We start from the raw sequence: 21,555 nt of genomic DNA on the forward strand, positions 1-21,555 counted from the left end.
GGTATGATTCGTCAATACTCCATGTTAAAAATATTTGGGAATTTTAGTGTACTGAAAACTCGAAAGGAGTTAACAAGGTGACATGGCAGTCAAAAAAGACTAATAAGATCTTAGGCTACACTGAAGCACAGTGGCCTGAACAAAGGAGATGTCAGATATGTGGTACTCTCCTGTACAATATTTGTAATGTGTTCAGTTCTGGGTATTCTAGTAAGGAGCATCAGACTGGAGCACTTCAAGAAGGAGGGTGACCAGAATGGTGAGAAGACGAAGCCATGTCATAAGATCAATTTAAGGAACTCAGAATTTTGAGTTCAAAGAAGAGAAGCCTTCAATTCTCCACTATTTTGAAGCACTGTCATGTGTAATAAGGCTTAGCTTTTTTCTCCATTGCCCCAGAGGGCAGAACTAGGAACACTGAGTGGAAGCTGCAGAGAAGCAGATTTTATCATGATAAAAGGAAAAAGGTCTTAACAATTAGAGCTGTCCAGAAATGGAATGAACTACCTCAGGATCTTGTGGGCCCTTCATCCGTGGAAGACTTCAGGTGTGTGTGGGAAGGGCGAATTACCACTTAATTGGAGATACTGTAAAGAAGATTCTTGTTATAAAGTATGGAGAGGAGTAGAAGTCTGCTGAGACCCCTCTGGAATGGAGATTTTGTAGTTTTGTGAAGTCTAATCCCTCTTCCACATGACAGCTCTTCAAATAGGTGAAGACAATTACCATGCCTCACCTAACCTAAGTATCTTTAGTTCCTTTAAATGAGCTCTGTAAAACAGGGTTCTTAGTCCCCTCACCATCCTGGTTCCCCTTCCATGGAATGAGCTACAGTTTTAGAATGTTCTTCCCCAAACTAAACACAGAACTACTGATATGGGTTTGACCAGGGTTGACTTTTAAACCTACCTTCTGGACTCTATATGCCTGGACACAATGTGTCTATTATTAATGTAGCTATAGAGGAAATTAGTTTTTCTTTTTTTTTTTTACTTTTATATAACACTATTAAATCATTAGGAGCAATAAAAAACAGATTTGTTCTATACATGAATTGTTGTCTAGACATATCTCCTCCATCCTGTACTTTGCAGAGTTAATTTTTTTAAAACAACCAAGTGAAGGACTTCATATTTATCTCCTTTAAGTGTCAACATATTAAATTTGGCCTATTGTTTTTACTTGTCAAATTCTTCTTACATTTGAATTCTATTATTAGGCTATCTTTCTCAACTTACTGTCATCTGAAAAGGCGATAAGCCTATTACCTATGCCTTCATCCAAGTGATTGACAAAAATGTCGAACCCAAAGTCGGATCCCTTTGATACTACCCCATTAGAGACTATTCCTGAGGCTGACACTGAGCAAGCAGTAAGTAGCTCAATTCCCTGGGTCTGATCAGTCAACCAGTTCCTGCATCCACCTACCTGTACTATTATTCAGCTCATATCTCTCCATTTTGTCCATAAAGATAGCATGAGAAACTGTAAAATGCCTTGCTTAAATCCAGGTATACTACTTCTCTGACATTCCTCTGATTTACCAGTCAATTAAAACTGCCCAAAAAGGAAATGGTTAGTTTGGTCAGGTTAATCTTTATAGTATGGTGTGTTCTTGACAAATCCAAGCTCACTGTGAGTGACTGCCACTTTTCTCAATATTCACAAACCAACCCCATTAAAATTTTGTTCTGCTAGTTTTGCGGGGTGTCAAAGTCAAGCTCACTGACCTATATTTAGAAGAATTAACCTTGGTCTTCTCTTTGAAAAACAGGACATTTGTCTACATTCAGCCCTGTGTCTATTTCACCTTTTCTTTGTATCCCTGGAACCTGGAAACTGTGCCTGACACATAGTGCCTTAGCACAGTTTTAGGTGCTTAATAGGTGATAAAATGACTGATTAAATGGTCACCAACAGCAACTGGATAATTAGGCTTGCACCCACTGGGGGTAGATCAGTTGTTTTTGTTGATCAGTCATTTCCAAGTCTGACTCTTTGTGACCCCATTTGGGGTTTTCTCCGCAAGGATACTAGAGTGGTTCACCATTTCCTTCTCCAGCTCATTTTACAGATGAGGAAACAGGCAAACAGGGTGAAGTGACTTGCCCAGGTTCACATAGCTAGTAAGTGGCCAGATTTGAACTCAGGAAGATTAAGTCCTCTGACTCTAGGTTTGGCAATCTGTCCACTACGTCACCTAAGATTATATGAGTCTTATCACCACTTCTCTTTTTGGATATTGTTTCCTTAAGTTACTGGGCCTGTCTGTTGATAATCTTCTCCCTATTTCACAGTTCTGGGGTCTCTGGCTTTGTGGTTATATATGGGCACTACCCTCTGCAAGTACAAGGACAAAAATATTTTTCCTGGATGAAATAGATCACCTCCCAATATCCATTTCAGCCTTAATATTCCGATTTGTTATAACTTAAATGTATGACTATAATTTGGTAGAGAAAGCATATACTTCTTGAATAGGAAGGCTCAATTAGGCTGAGTCCTGGCTTTGAGGAAATGGGAGAAAAATCTTTCCTGTGTGTTTTATAAGGACATTTTTGTTGCTCAGTCATTTCATTCATGTCCAATTCTTCATGACTCCATTTGGGATTTCTTGGTAGAGATAATAGAGTGATTTGCCATTTCCTTTTCCAGCTTACTTTATAGATGAAGAATGGAGGCAAACAGGGTTAAGTGACTTCCCCAGGGTCACACAGTTGTTAAGTGTCTGAGGCCAGATTTGAACTCAGGAAGATGAGTCTTCCTGACTCTAGCCTCAGTAAAGACATTAAGGTACCAAAACTTATGAAAAATACACATATCCTACCCCCAAGCTTTGTGTTGCAAACTCATCAGCATTGACTCTCAAGTAAATCTCTCACCTCTGAAGTCCTCTTTTTTAGAGAAACTCTAACACTGATTCTGCAAGTCTGGAAGTATTCTGAGAGAACTGTACCAAATTCTGCTGAGAAAGATACTGCCTCTTTGACAAATAGTTTAAGACTAGACTAACAGTTAGTAGCTGATCAGACCAATATGAGTTTGGAAGGCTCTTCTCCAGATCAGGTACAAATACTCCAAATGAACATTTAAAGTGGAGATGTCTCTAAATTTGTACATCTCACATTTCTCTCCCTCTCTCTCTCTTCTTCTTCTTCTTCATCTTCCTCTTCTTCTCTCCCCCCCCCTTTTTTTTTACAGAAAATAAGAAATAGTATTATTTGATCTGTATTCAGCCTCCATCAAATCTTTCTCTAGAGATGGATTGGACTTTTCATCATGAGTCCTTTGGAACTGTCTTGGATAATTGTACTGCTGAAAATAGCTAAGTCATCCACAGTTCATGTTTCTTTTGAGCTACTGCAATTCTGCTTTGCTCATAGAGCACAGAACCTTCTTTGATGCCATGCTGGGTGATTCTGTGCTATCCTCCATCTCTCACAATTGATTCCAAAGTTCTTCAGAGAGACCTTGAGAGTGCCCTTGTATGGCTATGATCTTCTACAAACCCAGGAGACTGATAGTATCAGAGGCCTTGGTCAGATTGATGGACATTGTGTATAGACTTCTGTTCTGCTCCTGTCATTTCTCCTGCTATTGTTGGGCAGCAAACATCACATTGACTATTCCTTGGCCCTTTCTTAAGCCACAGTGGCTCTCAGGGAGATACCATGTTCCAAGTGAAGAATCAGCCTTTTAAAGAAAACTCTGTTAAGAAGCTTGACAACAACGACTATGAGAAAGACCTCTCCTGCTTCCCCTCACTCCCCCACCTCCATCCCATGATTATCACAGGACAACTGATTTCCCTTTCCTTTATAGAGATAGACAATGGAGGCATCCTTGAACTCCTGGGGGATAAGCTCCTCTTGCCATATAACCTGGAAAATTTCAGTCAGCATTTATATGAGCAGTGGACTCCCTGACTTGTAAATCTCAGCTGCAATAGGATCAGCACCAGGCGCTTTGTCATATGAGAGGAAGCTAATGACATTCAAAACCTTTTCTTCAGTTGGAAGTTCAACTAGAGAGGATTGACTTCAACCTGAGGTTGAATGGCTTTAGCACTGGTTGATGATGTTCTATAGAGAAGATTATAGAACTGACTTGTATCTGCCTTGAATGCTGCCTCTCTCTAAGCTTCACTTGCATTTTACATTTCAAAGTTAAATGCTGCCTTCTTAGAGATGGAAGAACTATCCTGCTAGTAAACCCTGTACAGTTGTTTTTCATTTAGTAGCTTCTGAATTTCCCCATCATTTTCATCAAACTAGTCTTGGTTTGTGAATATTCTGGTCCAGATGAGCAAATGTTATGCTGTACACCAAATCTCTGAATGTAGTTCATTCCTTTTCTGATCCACTGTTGCCACCTGTGTGTTGGCTCAGCTTTCTTTCCAAGTTAGTAATAAACTGTTCATGCATGGACATTAAGTCTTAGGTGGAGCTGCTGCTTTTGATGAAGTGAATGTTTAGCTTGGAGAGGATAAGTCTATGATTGGCCCAGCACTCTGCACCTCACATTACCTTCATCACTCCTATATCCTGTCTGTCTCTTCTCCTTACAATTACATCGTCTATTAAATACCAATGTTTTCTGTGAACGTGTATTCATGAAGTTTTATTGCTTTTAGATAAATGGATTGGTGATGAGGTCATGAATGGCACAAGTCTACAGTAGCAAGTGACCATTGCTGTTGCTGTTTCTAACTCCATTCGTCCTAAGCACTCCCTGCCATGTCTGACAAGCTTGTCCTCTTTCAGGACATTGATGATGATGGTCTCCAGGTCTTCATAAAATTTTTCTTTGACTTCATCAGGGTTCATCATGGTGGGAGCATAGGCACTGATGATGGTGACTTTCCTGCAAGTGCCAATCACATTGTCATTAGCCTGTTATTCATTCCTTTGGGGAGGCATACAAGCTTGTTGATTAGATTAGTTTTGATTGCTAAATTTGATTATGCCAGCATCACAGCATTCCCCATCACTGTAGCCACTCCAGAAAAATGTGTATCCAGCTCTTACTTCTGTAAGCTGGCCTTCATTTGCCAGCCTTGTTTCACTCAGGGCTGCTGCTTGGATACAATACTGAGTTCTTTCACAACAAGAGCTGTTCATATTTCAGATCTACTGGCTTTCATATTGTCCATAAGTGTGTATATTACATGTACCAATGGTGAGTAGAATCATCTTTGCAAAAAATTTTTGTATATTTTTTTATTTGTTTTCCAACCACAGGGTGGTATCCCTGCCTCCTGCAATAATGAGGCCAGGGTTGGGTAAAGCAGACATTTTTAGGGTAACTTTTCTAGCTCCTTCCTTATGCCAGGAGGTGAACAGTGCAATCCTTTAAAAAAGCTTCTGAGATCCCCAGGGGGCTGCTGAATCCCACTGCTACTTCAGTCCATTGAAAAGCTGGCCAATAGCCTGGGCTGCCTGTGTACTTCGTTGTGACTATAGTTCCCAGTATATCCATACCTGGTACTTCATCACAGGACTCTGAGGTAGGTAACAGTAGTAGAATGCACCAGAGGTACCAGTCTTCTCTGAACACCTGTACACTCCAGTAGACTAAGAGTACTATAAGCAAGGAATCAGATGTAATACTTTATAGCATTTTGTCTGGTTGTTAAGCACATAAACAAAAGAAAAGCTTCATAGATAATTCTTAATTTTAAGTAATATGAAAATGGTTTCTGCATTTCTAACACTACAACTCACTTATTTCTTCTACTATATAACTTACATTAATACAGCTTGGCTAATATACACCACTCCCATTACTGGGAGTGAAGGTTCACTTAGAAGAACAGTTGGGAAACTTGGGAAAATTATTCCTCACTTCAGCTGAGTTTAAAATTTCTCTTCCATGAAGAAAAATATATCTAAAAGTAATTCAGAGGGACTTCCCCAGTAACTCAATTAGAATCTCACTTTGCATATTTAAGAATGACAAAATAAAGGTCCTGATCAAAAGATACTAGCTAAGTCTAAATACCCTGACTCATTTTCTCCCAAAGTTGAAAAGAAATATGTTCTATGAAAGGACAATCTCAGAAAGATTTGGTGTGGGGGTTTCAGAGTGTTGTAATAACTTAAGCCCACCAGTAGCAGTCATTAACCATGAACTCTGACATTTTAAACATGCTCAAGAGCCACAGACTCTTACCTGACTGGCTTGCTTCTGGACTGATTTATTAAGGAAAGACTCATAGTACCAGCTTTGGCAAAAGTTCTCAGAAAGAGAGTTTAATGACATTTGAAGTCTTGGAAAAGCAAAGAAGGAAACCTGGGAAAGGAGAATTCAGAATGCGGACATGTGGGGAGAGAAGCAAGAGAAAGAAGTAAAAAGAGCAGGTGCTGTATTTCCAGATTCATGCCTTAGGTATAGAGGCTCTTTACCTAAGCTTATAGTTCACCAGGTAAATGTTTCCTATTCTATGCAGTTCAATAAAAGAAACTAAAATATGACAACTCAAGCATTTAAGAAAAAGAAACAATTTGCTCCTTAAATGTGATTCTGAAAACGGTGTATGCATTCTTCCCAATACAAAGGCACTAAGACAGCAATCAAATCTCTTCTATATGACCAAGTTCGTTAAAGTTGGCATAATGGTGGGGAGGATAGGAAGAGGTAAAGGAATAAGAGATTGCTAATAAAGATTAATGATCCCACAGTAAATGCCCTGTGTAGTACTGTAATGACTAAAGGACAATGACAAAGGAAACAAAAGGAAATAAAAGAGAGAAAAAGTGTATTCAAAAATTCAGGCATGCTACAGAGGGGAAACCAATTAAGGAAGCACTAAACCAAGCAGTTTAACTTAGGCAATTAGTGCTAGGTCATTTGCCCTGTGATAAACAGGGTGTCCAACTGGACTGCAGCACACCTTGGCAAGTTTATTTCCCAAACATGGTAGTGTGCCACAGCAAATGCCAATGCAATAATTTTGCCCCACATTGCAATTCCTGTACACTAGGTTCTGCAACAGGCAGGCCTGGCTCAATGGTGAGCCTTCAGCAAGTTTTAGTTACCAAGAAGGCTATACATTTTGCTAATGGGTATAGACCAAAAGGAAAGAAGGAAAGAAAAGGCAACCTTTCTAAAGACTGTATGTAGTAAAGTTAATAATTCCTAGGAATACTCTGGGCCAAAAATTTTTTGCAACTGTGAAAAATCTATTTCACCACAGTAACACTGCAAAGCCTCCCCCCCCAAAAAAAAGAAAAGAAAAAGGGGGAAAATAATGCTAATAAAACAGAAAACCATTAGTGAAAATTGCTCCTGAAAACTTTGCGGAATTGTAACGGCTTTCTCTTGGTTAAATTGATTGGTGTAGCAACGTTATAAAATGACTATTAGGATTCATTGTGCACAACAGAAAGTGCTGAAATGTCAGCAGACTATACAGCAAAAGTAATGGGTCTTGAACCCCTGTTAGTCAAAAATGATTTTGTTTCAAATTAGAAATTGATTTTTTTGGACACAAGCCCTTTCCAGGCTTCTAGCTTCTGTAGCGGGACCTGGGAGAGATTAACCTCCACCACAGCAAGGGCTGGCCTGATGATACCTTTCCCAAAGTGCCTTTCCAAAGTCTGCTTTGTAATGCTGCTGTGGTCTTAACCAATAACACAAGTTATTTGTCCCTTGGAGAACTGAGCCACATTTTTCTCATTTTACCATTTTATTTTTGTGCTGACATATTCCACAGACTGGTTGACAAGTTAAAAAAAAAAAACTGCTCATAATTGAACAGAAGATTATGTTAGGCACTGCAATGAAACCACCATACCAATTTTTTTCTCTCCTCCTAAATGAAAGTCTAGGTTCTCCACTCCCCAAAGTGGAATGACTAAGTAGCGAATAAGCCAGAGGGTACAGAAAGCCATCTGTGTAGAGCTGCTATTAGAGTAAAGAAGATGACATCTCCAACAGTAGGCCCTGTCAATTTCATTTTCTCCTTGAGGAAAAATTTTGGGGAAAAACAAGATTCTAATTTTTCTAAAGCAATGAAGATATCTGAGCATTCTTCTTGTGAGGACTAAAATAGTTTTGCTTTTTTTTCTTCTAATTTGGAAATATTCTTTCTTCAAAGATTCAGAAGAGTTTTTTCAGTTAACTTCTCTAGGAGATACAAACTTTGCCTTGCCCTTCATTAATAATTATTAGGTATCCACTCACTACCTGGCACTAGTCTGGTTTATTTTGTCTGATTTATGAGAATGGATTAAATTGGAATAATCTTTTCATAATGCTGTGCCCACAGAAAATTTGATATTAAATAGATCTGTGAAATCTTGGTCTTGAGGGCACGTTTTTGTATGTGGCTATAAATTCAAATCCCTGACTTACCTATACCTATTTGTTTTAAAGCACCTACCAACATCCTCCCAAATTCCTGCTTCTTTCACACTTTGGTATTGCAGAGCTTCAAGTTACCTCTTCTGGATCTGCTCATGTCATTCTTTTGATACATCCAAAGGGTGTCATCTTCTACAGTCGACCGGAATCCAACAGTTTTCTTCCCTGTATTGTTCCCTTCACTGGTACTATGCAATTTGTAACCTTTGCTGGGTGACGATGTTCTAAGCAAGTAATCATCACACTTCAACTTCAGTAAGCTGGAAGGGGTGAAAAGATACAACTATTAGAGAATAACACCCATTAATAGGCAATGACAATAGGCCTCAGACACATAGTAACTATATGACCCTGGGTAAGTCATGTAACCTCTGTTTGCCTTATCTGCAAAGTGGGGATAATAATAGTACCTACTTCCCAGTATTGTTGTGAGGATCAAATGAAGTATTATCTGGGAAGTGCTCTGCATAGTGTCTGGCACATAGTAAGAATTATCAATATATTTATTCTGTTGTTTCCCCTCCTGTACCCCCATCACCTCATATAGGAAGTTAATAGGCAGGGTTTATTTGGGCATGAATTGAAATTCCTTTCCCTTCAATAAGCATTTATTGAGTGTTCCTTATGTGGCAAAGATGTTGGATGCTGTAGAGGATACAAAAGAAGGAGAAATCATGGTCCTTGTCCTTTAAGAGCTTACATTTGGGGAAATGAGATATAAACACATGAATAAATTAAACAGAAGGGAGTTTAAAATCCAGTGCAGGAATGAACTGTGTAAACAATAAATGTTCTAAGAGCATTTCCAAGATAGATCGTGAACTCTGAGATTCTTTCCAATCATAATCTCTCATCTTTCCACCCCTCCACTTTTTTGAGGAGGAGGGGGCAGGGCATCGAGGGTTAATGACTTACCCAAGGTCACACACTAGTAAGTATCAAGAGTCTGAGGCCAGATTCAAACTCAGGTCCTCCTAAAGCCAGGGCCGGTGCTTTATCCACTGCACCACCTAGCTGCCCACCCCACCTCTCTATTTTTAATACACTCGAATCACACTTCACTCTCATTATCTCTTAGTTTCTCATTAAGTCATCCAGTCTATCAATCTAGTTCTTGCCTCACTTTCTTCCCAAACAACTCCTAAAATGCTTAGCCATTTTCAGTAATGCCCCTCCATCTTTAGTTGTTGTTGTTGTTGTTGTTTTGTGTGGGGGGGTTGCTGCTTTTTTTCTGCCCTGCCAACACCCAACCTTGGAAAACAGCATCTACCTCTTTTGGTCAGATATTCCCAGATGTCTGAAAAAAAATCATGAGACCTATCTGTCGGGGTCCAATTGCATGTTGTCTCTAGTTGCTACTACAGAATAACTCATCTCCATTCTCCTTATCACCTTCTCCACAGAGGTGATTTGAAATCCTCATTTTTGTTGTTTTTGGTGGGTTTTTTTGTGGGGCACTGAGGGTTAAGTGACTTGCCCGGGGTCACACAGCTAGTGTCAAGTGTCTGACTGGCTTTGAACTCAGGTCCTCCTGAATCCAGGACCGGTGCTTTATCCACTGCACCACCTAGCTGCCCCCTGAAATCCTCATTTTTAAAATCCCCAACTTTAACCAAGAAAACTAAGGCCAGGCTCTTTTACTCCTCTAAGATCTCCACACCCTCACCCATCGTTACCTCTTTCCCTCTGGTCTTAGAGGAAGAAATAGTTCTCCTCCTTACAAAACTAACTCTTCCCCCTATGTCCTCCATCTCACCTCACATCTTCTCCTTAACCTTGTTCTAGGAATCATCCTTTTTTCTCCTATATCTTTCTGTTTCCTTTCTAATGGCTCTTTCTCTTGGACCTCCAAATAAGGTCACCCTAAGTCATTAAAAAAAAAGGTCCCTTTCTTTGAACCTTTAACACCTTTTAACTGGACTTACTGCCTCCACTTCCTCACTACCCACACATTCTTCAAAACCTTGGAATGTGGCTTTCCTTCCCACTATTCTATTAAAAATGTGCTCCCCAAGGATACTGATGACCTAGTTGCCCAATTCCGATTTTTTCCAGTCACCATCTTGTCCTCTGTAGCATAACTCTACTGAACAATTTTTCCTTCTTGATACTTTATTTCCTTTTGTTTTATGATGTTGAATGCTTATGGTTTTACATCTTACTCCTTTGTCTCCTTAGATGCTTCTGATCCCTTTAATGTGGATATACCTTATTCTTTTCTTTCTACATTCTCTTAGTAATCCCATCTACTCTAATGGTTTCAATTATCAGCTACATACCAATGATCTTAAAAGGCACACCTCTGTCCCTGACCTCTCTCTAGTTCTCCAGTAATGCACTGATAACTGCTAGCTATCTCCACTTGGATATGCTGCAAACACTTCAATTGTAACATTCAAAATTGAACTTATAATTTTTCAAAAACCTATCCCTCCAAACCTTTCTACTTTTTTTTTTTGCTAAAACCATCCAGTTAAATAAGCCATAAAACCTCATAGTTCTGAGTATTCCCTCTCCCTCACTTCCGATCATTTTCTATACCCTGCCAATTCTATGTGATACCTCATACATCTGTCTGTCCTTCTACTGCTACTGCAACCAGTATACCTCAGGTTCCCTTTTATATTTTGCTTTGACTATGGTAACAGCCTCTTAACTAGTATTCTGCTTTGTCTCTTTTTTTTCAAATCCTTTCTTCCTATCATTGCCTACAAAATCTTTACTTGTGCATGTCACTCTTGTAACTCTCTTTAGTTGTTCTTTAAAGATTATTGAATATAGTATAACATTTTCTAATTCTGGCATTCAAGGCTCTCTATAAATTATCTCCAAGTTGTAAGTTCCTAGCTTAGTGACACCTTCCCCTTTGGTATGCTTCCTGATCCTCCCTAGCACAAAGACTTTCTTCATTCACAAATATCTTACAGCATTCTATTTCAACTTCTTTGAAAATCAACTAGTCTGTTATAAACTATGACTTATATCTTATTAGATTGTAAGATATTTAAAGGAAGAGTCCGTATATTATTTTAGTTTTTATACCTAATGCCTAACATATAATGTACTCAATAAATATTTGTTGAATTGAATAAAATAATTGTTATCTCATTAGCAAAATCTTTTTCATGCACATAAGACAGGGATTTGGGATCAAAATGTTGGAGCCTTCTTCACACTAGAATTCCCCAAAGCTCCATGGCCTTATTTCCACAAAATCCCCAAATCCCCAAATAGCAGTATTGCTGTTTTTATCTAGATAAATGGTCAGTTCCACCTGGTTTTCTTCACCAGAATTCAAATCATGGAGGCTCAAAGTCTTGGGACTTATCTGAGTTTTGATTCTGATTTTCAGGTATGTGTATTAACCACTACGTCTGCTTCCAAAGTGATGCATACCTCTTTACAAATACAGAGTTCAAACAATATTATTAACCAGATTATGGTTCAAGATGGCCCACAGTAAATAGACTCTATGGGCAATACTGCAGGAACACCATTTTACTAGCTGTGTGGGCAAGTCACTTGGATATTTAGAGCTTCAGTTTGATAATCTGTAAAATGAGAAGATTGGAATAGATGATTTCTAAGGCACTTTCCAAAACAAAATGTCATGACCACTATGGTTTTAAATATAACTGAGCTTTGCATCTAAAGTGAATGTAACAATCTGTTTATTTGACTATGTTATATAATTCACTGTACAGTGTATATCCTTGGGTATAATAATGCTTATGGGACAGAAAGAAATAAAATGATTATAATTAATATAAACTGATTTTTATGTATTCTGTAAAAATTTAAGAGCCAAGAGATCATTTAAATAATTATGTACACATCAGTTGTACCCCAAGTACAATATCTGCAGCACCACTGCAAAAATAGTGTGAGATAACCTCTGACCTACAATGATGAAATGCTGTCTTGGGTGCCTTCCTCTAATGCTCATAGGACACAGCTACTAATGTGACCTGAGGATTATTAAAGCATATAATAATAGATTAAATCAGTTGCTTATTTGCTTAACAAGGTGAAATAATTTACCAATTTCTTCTAAATACAGCTGAGAGTAGATCTGAACTGATGCTGATTGAAGGAGCTGAAAAACTTACTGGCTAAAAGGGTCTTTATGAAAGTATGGTACCTCAGAGAATTTTCCCACTGAGTTCTGAATGATAAAGGTGTTTATGGTAACTGGCTGTATTTAAGTGGGTTAGTAGTGAATGGCAAATACTCAGATCTTTTAAAAAATTATATAAAATGAGACAGATTCAGCATGATGTAGCAGTTTCTCTTTACTTTGGTTTATGTGAGAGACTACTCTTGGAATACACCCTTTGGTAATTATAACATAACCACTTGATTTTTACAAAAGTTTTTTGGTGTCTTTTATTTTTTAAGACACATTTATTTCTATAAATACATTATTCCCCTAATTAGTAAGGCTTCATAGATTAAAAAACAACAAACAAACAACAAAAAACCCCACACATTAAAAAAAAAAAACCCGACTCAAGAAACACAATGATTCTATCTGACAGTATATACAACACTGCACACCCACAGTGCCTGACTTCTCCAACAACAGGAAGGAGGTACACTTTCTCATCTTTTCTTTAGGATCAAATTCAGTCATTTCAATCATACAGCATTCAGGCAGGTGGCACAGTAGAAAGAAGACTGGACCTGAATTCAGGAAAACTGGGTTCAAATCTTATCTCAAATACTTACTAGCTGTGTGACCCTAGACAAGTCACAGAACCTGTTTGTCTCAGTTTCTGCAATTGTAAAATGTAAAAACAGCACCAACCTCTAAGGGTTATGAGGATCAAATTAAATAATATGTAACATACTTTGTAATTCGTAAAGTGCTAGATAAATGTGAGTTACTATTATCATTTATTACTAATTGTAATAAATTGTTTCCATTTGGAGCCAAAATTAACTATGCTTAAAGATAGTCCTTATAAATTCAGCAAATACAAAATGTAAGAGGCTATGATTACATGATGACTAAAAGAATAGGACAGAAACTTCTATAAGTCAGGATTAAATGACTCAAAGATCTTCTAGTAATTCATGGTTCAGGTTAATTCAGCAAAGTCCTACACCCAGCTATTCCACCTGAAGCAGTGTGGTGAAATAGAAAAAACACAACATTTGGAATGAAAGGCCCTGGATTCCAAACCCTAGCTTGTCTACTTACTTACTACCAGTGATTCTGGGACAATGGAGACCTCAGTTGATTCATATGTAAAATAAACTGCTGGAGTTGATGACTGAAAAATCAAATAGTTATTCATCTATCTAATTTATCTTTTACCAAAGTGTCTGAAGGAGAACAAAATGATTCTGCTTTCCATCATCACAGACCCCTGAGGGTTGGAGATATATGGCTGGTGAGTACTCTGTGTTCTTTCTCCCTCCCCCTCTCTTAATCCCTTGATTCAATGTGGCTAGCTGTCAAGGCAAAAGCCCCTTCTTTTGCTCCTATTCCCTGTTTTCCCATATCTAGCCACTTCAACCCTAAACAATCTGGAGTCCCTATTCTGTCTTCCTCTTCCTCTTGGATCCCTCAGATACCTACCTATTCCATGAACAAACTTCCCTTTGACTTAGACCTTTTCCTCTTATAATCCTTCCCTTCTTCCATTAATGATAACCTAGCCATTCCCAAAAGGCACTGCCATCTCTTGTTACCTTCTCTAGTGCTGGGTATACTTTCTCTAATGTCCCTTGACACTGGGTCAATAAGAAGTATGCATACTCCGTCTTCTCTGCCAATTCCAGAGTACTGCCATCACAAACTGTTCTCCTATCCATGCCCAGCATTGCTTTCTTCCCTTTCAGTTTTGGTATTATGGTTAAGCAGTTCAATATTAATATATTGAACTCAATCCCAATGTCCAATCACCATGCCATGAAAAACTTGAATCTTGGATTACATTCATTTTCTACTCTTAAACTGAACATAGTCACAGGATGTTACATAATCATATCAACAGGTTCTACTATAAAACTGCTATCTAATTCAATTGGGCCCTTATTGCTCCAGAGCAATCCTTTTATTCTTTCCTCATTATATCTTCATACTCCCCCCAGTGGCTGTTCCAGGATTCCTCATAGCACTCTCATGCAAAGGACCTTCTTATTTAACTGAGGGAGAAAAAGGCTATTCAGTATGAGAGCCTTTTTCTCTCCTATTCTGTGCCTCAAAAATCCTTTCTTTGCTCAATCTCTGACAAGGATGTGCTCTCTCTCTCTCTCTCACTCACTCTCTCACTCTCAGTCTCAAGACCAACCCTTCCATTTATATCAAGGCTTCTTAAATTTTGGGTCATGACCCCATGTGGGGTAATTGAGTGTGGGGGTCGTGAAAAATTTGGCAACAGTAAAAGGTTATGGATACTTATTTTATATACCTATATACCTGGGGTCATGTAAAAATTTCTTGGGCGAAAAGAGGTTGCAAATGGAAAAAGTTTAAGAAGCTCTGATTTATATCATTTTTTATCCTTTTCCCACTCTTCTAAGAGTTTATCCTTTTAATCATCCCCTCTCTATTCATCATCTACAATCTCCTTATATACTGTCTCCTTTTCTGCTGCCTCCAAACATTCCCAAGTTTTTCTGGTCCTGACACCCTCATGGAGCTACTGTCATATATTTCTTCTCCTTTTCAGAGGAGCATGGATTAAGAATTGAAAGGACCTTCTAGTTGTCACCTGTTCCAACTCTATAATTTGGCAGAGGAAGAAACTGCATTCAGACAGGTGATGTGAATCTCCCACTTACCCAGACATCTTTCATTGACGAATTTTATCACTGTTACCTCCACTTCCTTACCCCCTTGCAATCTAGTCTCCAAGTTCATCAATGAAACTGTTCTTTCCAAGAAAAATGTTAACCCAATGGTACTCTTTCTCAGTCCTAAATCTTGACTCCTTGGAAACTTTTAATTCAACAAATACTTATGAACACCTACTTTGTATAAGGCACTGTATGAGGATTTAGACAAAAATTAAAACCTATCTTCAAGAAGTTTGTATTCTATTAAGATATACAACATATAATCAGGTAAGTAAATCTAAGATAGTTGGAGGAGGAAAAGACCTTTGACAATAATGGATATTGGGAAAGGCTTCTCAGAAGATGCGGTATCTAAACTGAGTCTTGAAAACTAGACATTTACTCTGTATATAGCACTATGACAATATTAAAAAAGAAAAACAAAACAAAACACCTGCCCAAGAGGTTTATATTTTATTAGGTATGCAACATGTAATCAGATAGGTTAATAATAATAATAATAATAATAATAATAGCTAACATTTGTATAAGGGCTTTCTATATGCCAGGCACTGTGCTAACACCTTTACGATTATTATCTCATTTGACAGAAGGCAAATGCTCAGGCAAACAGAGATTAAGTGACTTGCCCAGGGTGACACACTTAGTGTCTGAGGCCATATTTTAACTGGAATCTTCCTGACTCCAAGCCTAGTGCTCTATCAACTGTACCACCTAGCTAATTTGAGGAGGAAGACAGCACTGACAATTATGGCGCTTGGGAAAGGTTTCCCAGATGTATCAGACCTGAACCCTGAAGAAAGCTGTGTTTCAAGAGGGAAAAGTGAAAAGGGATTGTATTCTAGGCTTGCAGCACAGCCTATAGAAAGGCATGTTAACTGGTAGATGAATATCAAATAAGGGGAAATGCAAGTAGGTTAGTCTGGTTGGAATATAGGGTTTGTGAAGTAAAGTTAGAAAAGTGAGAGCCAGGTTTCAAAGGGCAGTAAATGCCAATGGGATAAGGAATTTGTATTTCATACTAGAGTCCATAGGAAACCATTGGATATTTCTGAGCAAAGGAATAACATGGACAGAAATATGTTTTAGGAAGCTGATTTTGGCAACTGGGGGGTGGGGTGGGGTAATGAATTCAAGAGGGGAGAAAACCTAGAAGCAGGTACACCAATTAAGAGGTTATATCAATTGACTAAGTGAGGGGTAATAGTGTTTGACCTAGTGTGAAGGACCTATGAGAAGAAAAAAAGGGGATGGATATACCAAATGTGGTAAAAGTACAACCAACAAGGCTTTGTAACTGAGGGAGAGAGAAGAATCAATGACAATTCTGAGAGTACACATAGGGTTTGACAAGAATCCTACAGTTTTGGGCATTGTTGATTATTCCTTCTCTCCTGGATTTTGTCACATTGATTTCTCTTGCTTTTCTCCCTACCTTCTATATCATTGTTTGCTGGATGCATTTCCTATCACTTCACTGTGATGTCCACAAAGCAATGTCCTTGGCCCTTTTTTTCTCTTTTTCTACATTCTCTACATTTCTACCTCATCAATGCCCACAATATCAATGATCACATCTATGAAAATTACTCCAAAATCTATCTAGTCAACTCCTGAATTCTAGTACCGCATCATCGATAGCTTGACAATCATCTCAATTTGGATACTATGTGGGAATATCTAACTCAATATGCCCAAAATAGAATTAATTCTCTTGTCTTCTAAACTTGATCCATACCTGAACTTCCCCCTTTCTAGTCATCATCATCATCATTCTGATTCACTCAAGTTTGCAAGTTATTTTTTACTATTTCCTCTGTCATCCACCACACTCTAAATAGGAAAGCTAAATTATGTACCAGGGCAAGATGACTTACTTTAGGAATTGATGAAGGTATGAGATGTCCTTCAGGAACATCGCTGCAACTTTATTAGCCTTAGAATTGGAGGAAGAAGTGAGAGAGGAGAAATGACAACCAAGCAAGAGTTCTGAACGTGGGGTCAGTGACCTTGTTTTAAAAAATATTCTGATAACTATATTTCAATATAATCAGTTTCTCTTGTGATCTTCTCTCTTTTATTTTATGCAGTTAAAAACAATAGGAGTCCATATGCTTTAGTAGACTGTTGAAGAAGTCTATGACACAAAAAAAGGTTAAAAACCTCTGCAACAGATGAGGTAGACCTTTTTTTAAAGACTATTCATCAGAAGGCTATTATCACATGGCCCTGGGACATTTGAAGGATAGTAATAAATTTTATTTTAAAACTGCTCACATAGCCGTATGACCCTGGGCAAGTCACTTAACCCCAATTGCCTCACTAAAAAAAAACAAAACAACAACAACAACAAAAACTGCTCATGGTTATTGAAGAGTTTCAATGAGATGTAGGAAGCACTTGGATTCCCAGCTTGATCTGTGACCTGGGTGTATGCTTTGCATGGGGCTACATAGTGGATTACCTCATTATGAATCATTATACTGGGATGCCAAAAGTCTCAAATGATGTCATGTAGGGGTTTGAAAAACCCAAGATGGTCAGAGGAGCAGTGAAAGAGATGTTACTGACAACTATGGATAAAGGAACAGAGATCACCATAGGAGATAAAATGGAAAATTTTGATTAAACTAAAAGGTTTATCAAGAACAAAATTAATGAATTTAAAATTAGAAGGGAAACAGTTTAACTGGGTGAAAAAAAGTATTTGTAGTAAAAGTCTGTAATAAAGAAAAATCTGATATCCAAGATATATGGGAATTGATACAAATATATTAGAACAAGAGTTAATGCCTAATAGATAAGTGGACAAAGTATATGGACAAAAGGTTCTCAAAAGAAATGCAAATTATCAACTACCACATGAAAAAGCTCCAAATAATGAATAATAACAGAAAAATGCATATTAAAAACAATTCTGAAGTTCCCTCTTACATCCATCAGATTGGCAGAGTGGACAAAAAAGGAAACTAAATAATCATTGGAGGGGCTGTGGGATGATAGGTACACTATGAAAACTTTGAACTGGTATAACCATTACAGAAAATTGGAATAATACCCTAAACTTACTAAATTGTGCATAGCCTTTAGCCCAGAAATACCACTACTAGGTATTTACCCCACAGAGATCAAGTAGAGAGTAAGGATCCTTTTACTTTACTCAACTTATTTGTTACAAAGGATGGCTTTTATTTAAGGAAGATAGTGATTGGCAGTGATGCCCTTCAAAAAGAAGTGTCAGTGAAACATTTAAAAAAATAAACACATAGGTGAATAGGGGTCATGTGAACAACAAGATGGCAGATCAGATATTTCCTTTAGTGCCTAACTCTTACAAAAACAAACAGAAATTACATACCATTGTTAAAACAGCTACATATGAATCAAGACAGGAGAGCAAGAAGCCCAACAAGGTAACAGTTGTATGAATTAACACTGGAAAATACTAATCCTTAAGGTGGTTCACTCCTCTAACCTAACCTCCCCAACCAGTTTCCATTCTTAAACACAAACCAATCCACAAGCTTATGCTTAAGACCCATACCAGGACTTTTCTTCTGTTGCAGAGATTCTGCTAACATACAGTACCCTCTGCTCATTTCCAACCATGTTGCAAGGAGCAGCAAACACTGATTCTGACCAGATCCATGAAAAGGTAGGGGTGGAATCAGGTTTCCTTTTTGCCTGAGGTGTTCTCTCAGTTAAGGATGTCTACAGCTGTAAAGAATGCATACAACACCCACAAGTCTGCCCCCCTCCCCACTTCCCCCACCCCAAACCTGAAAAAGTGGTAGAAGTTGATTCTATCCAACTAGAGATATAGAGAGAATTGGGATGGAAGGGGAACAGGAGGCCAATGTGAATTACTGCTAAAGGAAAGATGACTAAAATGACTGACCAGTCCTGTTACCCAGAAACACTACTTAAGCAAGGACCAAGTCTGGTGAAGAATAAATTCTCCAACATAAAAGGAGAAGAATGAAGCAGCTTTCAGTTCAACATTATGGAGTTGAGGAAGACTTTGGAAAGTGATAGAGGATTATTAGGGAAAAAAGGCTAAAAACACCAAAAATTTCAAGAGAAATAAAACTCAGTTAAAGAGTTGGAGCAAAAGAAGGCAAATTGAGAGGATAATAAAGTTCAAAGGAAGAATGAATTCTAAAATACAGAAAATCTTACAAATGTCTCTATATTAATGTTATTGAATAATAGAAGTCAAAACTAACATCTGCTGGAAAATGATCCTATGGAATCAGAAGATAGTATGGAAAAGACAGCATAGTTCAAAAGAGAAATTTTAAAATACTTCAAATAAAAAATAACCTACCAAACCCCAAGAAAACATGTTAATCAGTTAACATTCAATAAACACTTATTCAGCACTATGTGAAAGGCACCTGTATATACACAGAAAGACAACAAGATCCTTGCTTTCAAGAAGCTAACATTATAATGGGGAAGCCAACATGAAAGTAACTATAAATACAAGATATATACAGTACAAAAGGAGGGTAACCTCAGAGGGAAGGCACTAGTCAGGGATTTGGGGTTGGGGTGGCAAAGGCTTTCTACAGAAGGTAGGATTTGAGCTCAGTGTTGTAGAGAGCCAGGGAAGCCAGGAGGTGGAGTGCATTCCAGGCAGTGGGCACAGTCAGCGAAAAGGAACAGAGTTAAGAGATGGAGTATTATGTGCAAGGAACAATAAGGAGGCCAGTGTTGCAAGATTTCTGAATATGTGGAGGGTAGTAAAGTATGAGAAGATTGCAAAGGTAGGAAGGGGCCAGATTGTGAGGGGATTAATTGGCAAAGTATTTTGTATGTGATTGTGGCAATAAGCAGTTTTTACTGGGTAAAATGAAATGGTAAGACACATACTTTGATATCTGAGTAGTGGAAGGATTTGAGTAGGAAGAAACTCCTGGGAGAAAGATTAGAAGGTTATGGCAAAAGTCTACATTTGGGGTAGTAGCTGTATGAATGGAGAAAAGGGACATGTATGACAGATGCTGTAAAGATGTTATTGAAATTTATGTAGCAATCCCCATTGTTTCCAGTCTGGGTAGTGTTAACTGGTCTCTTGGGAAAGGCATCAGCCAATCTGCTGCAAGAACTTTGATTCCATCTTCTAGTAGGTAGTCTGCAGGTAGTAGTTTTAATCCCTTCTCCTCATAATGAGTACTTGTAGCAGTATATAACAGCAATTACCCTGCACAGTCGCATCTCCTCATTTATAAAGTGGGCTGATAACAATAGTAAGGAAGGAGCTGTGACATAAAGGCCCATCTCCTCTTGGTGATGTGCACTTGTCAGAACTGTTTTTCTTATTATGAAAGATTGTTTTTAAAAGCAATGGGGCTGGGCGCAGCTAGGTGGCAAAGTGGATAAAGCACTGGCCCTGGATTCAGGAGGACCTGAGTTCAAATCCGGCCTCAGATACTTGACACTTACTAGCTGTGTGACCCTGGGCAAGTCACTTAATCCTCATTGCCCCGCCCTCCCCCCTCCAAAAAAAGACAGCAGGAAATTTTTTTAAAAAAGGAAAAGGAAAAAAATAAAGCAATGGGGTTAGAATCCCTGGAGCTGGTCCTAGTGACCAGTCCATCAACATGGAATTTCTACTTTGATGCTTTTTTCCTTTTTTTTTTTACCTTGTTTTGCTTTTAAATAAACTCCTTTTAATTTTCTCATCTGGAGTTTTGCCTCTTTTATCAGGGCAAAAGGCCCAATCAAAGAATTTTCACTTTAACAGTAGAAAATGACAAGATTTGGCAACAGACTGGATATGGAGAGTGAATGAAAGAGGAGTCAAAGATGATACCAAGATTGTGTTTCTAGGAGATTGGGAGGATGGTGGTGTTTTTGAAAGTAACAAGAAAGATTGTGACCAATAAGATGGAAGACTAGACATTTTCTCTGACCCTCACAACCTCATAAATCTCTCTAAAACAGAAATCATGTGCTAAAGATAAAGCAACTTTAGCTGTCACCATGCTCTAGGACACCAGGAACCCAAACGAAGGTTAAAACAAACAAAAAAATCTCCATGAACTAAGACTTACCTTGAGTTCACTTAGCATCTCCACCCCACCGCTTGTCATGCTGCTAGCAGTGTGGCAGCATGGGCCAACCTGACCCCTGGGCTTGTAACAAAATGCAATCCAGTCCCCCCTCCCTCTTTCCAATGCAGTGGAAATCCAAGCTTTAAACTGTAGAAATTTGCTGAGGCTATGAAAGTGCCCTGCCAGCAATCTATACTGCAAAATATCTCTATAAGAGATCAGAGAAACAGAGAGAAAGGGGAACAACACGTGTGTCTGGGTTTGAAATGACGCTCAACTCCATGCCTCACACCCTCCCCCTCCTCCCATAACTTTGGAAATCCAA

The 21,555-nt window shown here is 38.3% G+C and overlaps 1 protein-coding gene across 1 annotated transcript in view; it reads right to left on the reverse strand.

Moving 5' to 3' along the window:
- KIAA1328 (KIAA1328 ortholog) overlaps positions 1-21,555 on the reverse strand; it is a 465,758-nt gene that overhangs the window by 77,700 nt on the left and 366,503 nt on the right. Inside the window, exon 8 of the mRNA XM_043976482.1 lies at positions 8,443-8,624. Within this exon, the coding sequence (XP_043832417.1) occupies positions 8,443-8,624 (182 nt within the window). The remainder of the gene's footprint in view (positions 1-8,442; positions 8,625-21,555) is intronic.

Source organism: Dromiciops gliroides, chromosome 1 (assembly GCF_019393635.1).
Source record: "Dromiciops gliroides isolate mDroGli1 chromosome 1, mDroGli1.pri, whole genome shotgun sequence".
NCBI classification, from domain to species: Eukaryota; Metazoa; Chordata; class Mammalia; order Microbiotheria; family Microbiotheriidae; genus Dromiciops; species Dromiciops gliroides.